At 43.5% G+C, this 7,500-nt stretch overlaps 1 protein-coding gene across 3 annotated transcripts in view; it reads right to left on the reverse strand.

The window, feature by feature from the left end:
• PROX1 (prospero homeobox 1) overlaps positions 1-7,500 on the reverse strand; it is a 44,390-nt gene that overhangs the window by 27,949 nt on the left and 8,941 nt on the right. For all 3 annotated transcript variants that reach the window (XM_090135054.1, XM_090135053.1, XM_090135055.1), the window contains exon 3: positions 1,626-1,731. In XM_090135054.1, the coding sequence (XP_089991180.1) occupies positions 1,626-1,731 (106 nt within the window). The remainder of the gene's footprint in view (positions 1-1,625; positions 1,732-7,500) is intronic.

Genomic DNA, 7,500 nt, shown 5'->3' on the forward strand with positions numbered 1-7,500 from the left:
ATGACTATTTTGTCAGAAGACAGTATGTGTGCACACACACAGGCATCTACCTTCTTGAAAAGATAGAAAAGAGCATCAGTAACAGGAAAAAAAAAGCCCCACACCTCCATGAGTTGGCTGTGCTAAGGTTTGTGCAGTGCGGGACCAATGTGGGATCAGCACTAGGAACGCTCCCTCTCATTTGCCCACCCCAGGTGGATTTACTCTGAGAGCCAGCCCTCTTCTCAGCCCACCGCACCATTACACAGCTTTGGCTTTTTATGTGTGTGTTCAATGGTGGATGCCCCATCCCTGGAGACACTCAAGGTCAGGCTGGCCGGGGCTCTGAGCTACCTGATCAAGCTGTAGGCGTCCCTATTTGTTCCAGGGGAGTTGGACTAGATGGCCTCTTAGGGTCCCTTCCAACTCAAATGATTTGATGATTCCAGACTGGCATTTAGTCTAAGCAGAGCCTGTACTGCTCTCCCCTTATGAACACTGGGTGCGTGGCATCAAATGCCATCAAATGCCACAGGAGCAGCACTCTGCAGTGAGTGAGTGCATGCCACAGTGCAGGGGGAATAAAGGAAAAACTGCCAGCAAATTTCACCAGAGGAAACTGGTCAGCAGAAACTGGGCCAAGTTCACAAACCTGTGGGATAATCCATCTCTAAGACTGGGGAAAACAAAACAAAACAAAAACAAAAAAACAAAAACAAAAACAAAAAACAAAACCAAAACCAAAACAAAACAAAAAAAAAACAACCCAGAACCCAAAAGTGATTAAAAGAAGGATTTTGGTAATTTGCTAGGGGGGGGCAAGCTAACAAACTAATTTAAGCTAATGTGATGTTTATAAAGTTACTTAGATAATGATACCATGTATACCATTATAATCATTAAAACCCAATCTATGTTTAAAAAAAAAAAAAACTTAGATGATTAACACAAAATCAAGTTGATGTGAAGGAACAATTACTTTTAGAAAAAAAATCAGGAGGTCCTAATATTCTGTAGAATGAGGGAGGATGCAGCTGTATGTCGACAGCTTTCATATCCTCATTTGAATAATGTGGCCTGAATCTGTCACTTTATTCATCCTCCTTATGCTCAGTGTACTCTGCATCAACAACAAATTAAGTTGTAAATAAGAGACAATCATCACTTTTGTTTTTAAGCAGCTTCTGCATGGAGAATTTCAATGTACTGTTTCTTTTTGATGGAAAGAAAGGGATTCTGCACTGTGCTTATGTAAGCACAAATATGAGGAAACCAACCGAAATGAAACAATAAGGGAACACTTGAGAACTGCTCCAAAATGTTCTTGGAAGCACATTTTTACCACCACAAATCTCTTTTTAGATAGGATAAGCATAAAAGAAATTGTTTAGTTTACCGTAACAATAATTCTTACTTTGCTCTCAAGTGCTAATGACTCTTTTTTAATTATTATTATTTTTAATTTCCAATCCTCCAATCTCCCCTTTCCACAACCAGGTACAGGCAGGGCATAACCTCAGGGGAAGGAAGAAGTCAGCTATGGCTTTGTGCACGCAGAAGCAGCACTGACCTATGAGAAAAACCAAACTTCTTTATGACCCAACACAGCATGCAGTAAGAATGCGGAGGGGAAGAAATTTTCTTACCTTTACATCTGAGAAGTAGGTTTTCAGCATATTGGAACTTGGGTACCGGGTGTAAAAGAACATGAGCTTGGCCTTTTTCAAGTGGTTTGGCGACAAGCCTTCCTGCATGTAGGATTGGACTGGTAAAGGAAAATGCTTGGCTTGAAAAGGCTGCTTTCTGAGCGTGCCCCATGCACACACTGCACCCCCAGCCTGTGGGAGACTGAAATGGCCATGCTGTGATTTTCTGTAAATGGCAAAATGAGGGATGAGGAGACACACAACCCAAACCTTCTATTTCCTATCAGTTTCAGGAATTCTGCAAGTTTACAGCTTGTGTACCATATGTATGTTCACTTGTTGCTAAGGAAACATGTGCTGCACAGAACTTATCAGGAGTTTTTTCTCCCTCTCCTCTGCAAGTCCAGCCCAAGTTTCGTTTCCCCTCAGCACAGCACTGTGTGCACCGAGTGAACTGAGTGCATGTGCTACGCACAGGGTGCTCCAGCCCTTGGAGCAATGCCTCCCGCAGGCAGCACATTTCACCTGCTTCGCTCCCATCCCAGCATCCTGAGCTGCTCCCTCTAATCCCGTTACAGCGCTGCCTCGATAATCAAAGCCAAATTTTCTGAGAGGCAGAAGCCCCTCCGACCTATGTTGTTGCCTTCTGGTTGAGCCGGTTAACTCCTCCTTGGATGAAGCCGCATTTGGGGCTCCACGATCAATGGACGCGGGCTAGCGGATCAATAAATGGCCACTTACCCTATAACGCAGCCTATTTATCCTGGAAACATCATTACCTTTTAGATCTGTAAACAGAAGCAACGAAAACAGTTCCCAAGGGAATGCGAAGCTAACCATAACCATCTCGGCTTGCTGATTTTCTCCCAGCTCCTTGGCTCTCTTTTGTGCGCTGTGTGCGAGGACGGCTCTGGTCACATCTGTGCCGCAGGCTGGCCCTGCCATTTCCTCAGCAAATTAATGGCTTTATAATTTATCAGAAATGAAGATGCACGTGGAGAAAATGAGTGTGGCCCCCACAAGGTCAATTAAGGGTTCTTCCCAGAAGCTTCTCTGAGATCTGTTTCTCCAGATACAACTGCTGAAAACGTCACTCATTTCACACCTGACGGAGGGGGAAGATCGGCCACATCCGCATGCACACTACAGCCTCTCTGCCCTTGCTTTGGGGCTGGGAGCATGCTGGCACCAAGCACCTCCTGCGTCGGGAACTTGGACACAGCATTATGGCAGGCTACTGCCTATTACCAGCCTCTTTCAATAAAAAAAAACCCTTTTCTCTAATTTCTGAAATCAGCGGAGCCCTTCTCCTTTATTCCAGATATAAAATAAGATTCATTTTCAGACTGAAAAAAATGTGGCATTAAAAAAAAAAAAAAGTCATCAATAACATTAGTTTAAAAACCTCTTATTATCTGGAAGTAGAAGGAGAATGGCTGAGCCGAACTTGCATTTTGTTTTAGATGCTCGCTGATTACAAAGAAGATAATTTATGACTGACATACTTCTTGTGCCAAGAGAAGAGTTGAAAGAACCTCCAGTTACCTCCATTAGACTGATAGAGAAGTCTAAAAGAGCATTACACTCTGCAGTGCCATCTGTCAAAATACGTAAGTGAAATAATAGTAGCAAGCTGTCACCTATTGCTTAGAGATAAGAGTTTTAGACAAATCAAAACTTCTGCACCAGAAATCCACTTTGTTATGCGATCGTTTCAGGGGAGAGGGAGTCTGAGGGGGAACTTCAAAAAGTAAAAGAAATAAAAACCCTAAGCCTCCTTAATTTGTGATTCTTCGGTCGCCATCGACATGCTAATATCGGGTACGGCACACATTTTCTTTCAGTGCGAGCTAAAGGATGGACTTAAACTTTCAGGGCAAAAAAGCTCTCCTATTTGCTGGATTTAAGCATATTAGGCAGTTGTCTAAGCATTTTGATTCCTTCTGCATTTAGGATTTTTAAATATTTTCTGCCCTAATGCCAGCGGATATTGATATTGAATGAAACACGTATTAAAAGATGTTCTAAGACTCAAATTCCCAGAAATCCATTTTCTATTAAAATTATACTTGTTCCTAAGCACTTGGCAGCCTTAAAGCTGTATCGAATATGCGACCAATCTGTGTATCTTGATCCTAAGGTTAACGCTGCACTGTGATAAAAGATCTGATCTGTAATAATCTAGCAAAAAATAGTTAATGACAGACTTAAGAGCAAAGAATTAGATAAGCCATTGCTATTTCAGAAAAAAAGAACTGAACTGACCAATTGCTTAATTTCCTTTTTAAGTGCTTGGGCTGAAAAGCAACTGTTCTTCCAAGAAAGCACTAGCTGTTTCCAGGATACTTACACACGCACAATGACTCATGATGAAATAGATTCAGTAAACATACAGCTGTACTGAACACGAGCTAAGCCCCATTCAAGGCCAGGAAAGAAAACGAGCACAAATAAATATTAAGGAGGTAAAGGGAGGAGGGGTGCCGAATGGAACGCAAACAAGCTCCGTCCCAGCAGCTCGTGTGGCTTGCCTCAATTCTCCCAGCTATAGCTTTGTGAAGACAGATGACATTCAATTCTATGGGTAATGCAAAATAGACAATAACTGCTGAAACTTGAGCCAGCTGCCAGGTGTAAAAAAAAAAAAAAAAAAAAAAAAAAGAGGAAGGAAAAAAAAGGAGGAGAGAAAGAAAAGTTGATAAATCCATAAATTAATGAAAGACATCTGCTCAGGAACATAAAAGATCAGAGGAACAGTGTACTGCAGCTGAACCTAAAGCAGTGTTCAAACAACCTGAGAGCTCAGCGCTGTGCTTACCCAGTGTGACGCCACCTCACCTCACCCAGCAGCAGCAAAAAGGCAAAACATTAAGAAATAGGAAGAGAAAAACTGAGAATGAAACCTAGATGCACTCCTGCATGTGTTATCCAGGGAAGCTGAGAGATAGCGTTTGACTCATTTGCACACTAATTCTCCCGGAGAGCTCTCTCCTCTTTTGCAAAAAATATTTTTCAGTGGGGATTTCTTTCACTTCTATTCCCCTCATTCACAGCTCCCAGAAAAATGAATAACTCCAGCAGGCTGTTCTAGTGCTGAGCTGAAGGGAAAGAGTCAAGAAGGGGCTGTATCAGGTAGGCAACCTGTGCTGGCAAGGCTAAGCTGCACTTTCAGTTACACCTCAGCTGCTTTTAATCAGCAAAGCTCCAAATTGCTGTATCTCAGAGCATCTTTGAGACCTTCCAAAGGATGGGCCAGCTGAAAGTGCTCTCCTATTGCCCAGGTTTTACCAGCAGCACCAAGCTAACCAGCTTGCTGTACAATCACTTCTCCCTTTTTTTTTTTTTTTTTTTTTTTTTTTAAGTTTAATTAGTTTAATTCTAGTCAGATGTAATAACTCCTCATTTTGAAATGTTGTAATTCGTTAATTATAGCTTTCACATATTGGGACTGCGAAACTCATTCCAGTTGGATGGGAATTCTGCTTAAAAATAAATAAATTGCAGAAAGTTTCACTCATGTCTCAGACCCTTCCGCCAGGGAGAGAGCACCCAACTCCTTCACCTTTCCCAATGTCTCAGCAGCACACAGGCTGCTGTTGTGCTGCAGTTTTGGTCTATGCAAATGTTTGGGGACTGAACAAGGCTATTTTTCTTGAGATGCAAAGAGGATGCATGACAAAGGAAGAGCATGCAGAAAAACAATTGGCTGTCTGTTTCTTTCGGAATTTGAATAAAACTTAATATTTGATTAAACAGATTAGTTTGCAAAGATATAGACTGCATTCAGAACCAAGATGGGAATTCATGCTGCAGGTGCATCTTATCTTGTTCAGCAACATACGCAAACATTAACCATTTCCTTCTGCAATTCAGCAAAGAATGATCAGATGCGTTTTACAGGCATTGGTTAAAAGAAACAAACAGAAAGCGGGCTGGTGCGGCGCATTAGCCTACCACTAAAACCTGAACTTGGCTCTATCCGCCCGTCTTATGTTCTCATCCTGCCTGTATTGTCCAGGAAAACAGATGTTGCTTTCTGCAGGGAAGAAAGATCTGCTTCTCCGAAGAAATCTACTCCTTGTGTGTGCACACTCAACCATGTAAAATAAAAGCACCGCAACAGAACCTACCACAAACAAACCAACCTCCGTACCGCGCCTTTCCCTGGAAACTGCAGGCTACCTGGGCAAACGAGCCGCTGCTGGAGAACAACAACAATGTCCCTGAGCTGAACTGTGCGCCAGAGCACACATCGTGTACAAATGCTCTTTAGTAAATCTGCTTTTCCTAGCAGCTCTGCATGCAAACCCCAGCCAGACAGAACGCTTCCCCAAGGGCCGGGAAAGGAGCAGGGCAAGGATGGAAGTGGAGCGGCCCCAATGCTCGCTGCCCTGGCTGAGCCCCATGCACGGCACTCTCACCCTGCTTCCAGCAGGAGCTCTGCTATGGACTGCCAGTGAGGACAGCAGGAGGAAGGGGGAGAAATAGCAAGAGGGAGGCAGGGATGTGCTGGGCAGAGAAGACCGCTTGCAGCCACATGCATTTCATACCCCTTAGGTTCCTGTCCTAAGATGGGAGAACTACTTTAACATCACCACAATCAGCACCTACCTCACTCTGTGGTAGGAGTGACTTAATTGCTCTGGCCTGATTGTTGCCCTCGGGTGCCATTCGGCTGTCACTCATGCTGACCTCAGGACTGCTTTGAGAGCATCGCAGCTCACTTCTCAGCATGTGAGAATGAATTTCGGTTTGGATCTATGAAAGTAACTGGCAGTGACTGTGAATGATGCTGGCTTTGGACTGACTCCCCTGTTTTGCCATACAGTATATAAGGCAAGGGAAAGATTTCCCTGCTGCCAACAGGAAAAAAGTCCTCCAGATGTCAAGCCTGCTTCTGGCTGACTCTTGGAAACGCCACAGCTGTGGAAGGTGCCCTCAAGCCATTCTTCCTACAGAAATGGGACTACTCACACAGGTCAGCCTAAAAAACACTGGAAAACAAGGATTCTTCCTCGGACTTGGCCTACGTTGGATGGCAGACCCTCAGAGGATGAGTCGATGACCCTGAAGCAGGCATCCTGCAAGTCTCCAGCCCTGCCCACACTCTGCTGGGACTTCACACACCCACAGACAAATTGCTGCAATTCCCCAAATCTCTCAGATCTGCTAATGTCCCATAAGGCACTCATTGGTGAGCCGCAGCCTTGTGCAGCTGCCTCATGAGACAGCCCTGGGAAGGGGACAGTCTCCCCATATCAACACTGTCACTCTACAGGGACTGGTCACAGCCATGGCCAACAACTTGGGAATGAAATGTGCTCCATCTAAGGTTCTGTGCTTGCACTGCTGCAGGAGCAGGGATAAGATGTCCACACTCCCTTCATTCAAAATCCTCAGTTTTAGCATTGGGTAGACATGGCATTTTATTTACTTTTAATACAATTGTGCTTGAAAGAAAAATATTTTGACCAAAAAGCAAGTTAGAGGAAACAATGCAAGGAGTGGGAGGTGTTAGTGATAAATAAGAAAAAAGATAATCTATACTGTTGTCCAGGGGAAAAAATATATATATAACTACGTCTGGTTATGCCTAAATAAAAGCAGAGCTGTATTTTTCCCCAAACTAAATCCTGAAATACAGCTAAAAAGAGGGAATTCATTTTTTTTTTCAAGGAGGGGAAGTGTCCTGCAGATTTAATACAGCTGAAGTTTTATATTTAATTGTTCTTTCCAGCTTTCCAAAATAATTTGCTTTGTGTATGTTAGGACAAAAGATTTCTGTGTATGGCTGAACAGAGGTTAATCATGCATAGCAGGCAGCTGCACCAGAGCTGAGGAGCAGGCCTCTGGGTGGGGGAAAGAACTTGGTGCT

Source organism: Phasianus colchicus, chromosome 2 (genome assembly GCF_987193195.1).
Source record: "Phasianus colchicus chromosome 2, bPhaCol1.hap1.1, whole genome shotgun sequence".
Taxonomy (NCBI): domain Eukaryota; kingdom Metazoa; phylum Chordata; class Aves; order Galliformes; family Phasianidae; genus Phasianus; species Phasianus colchicus.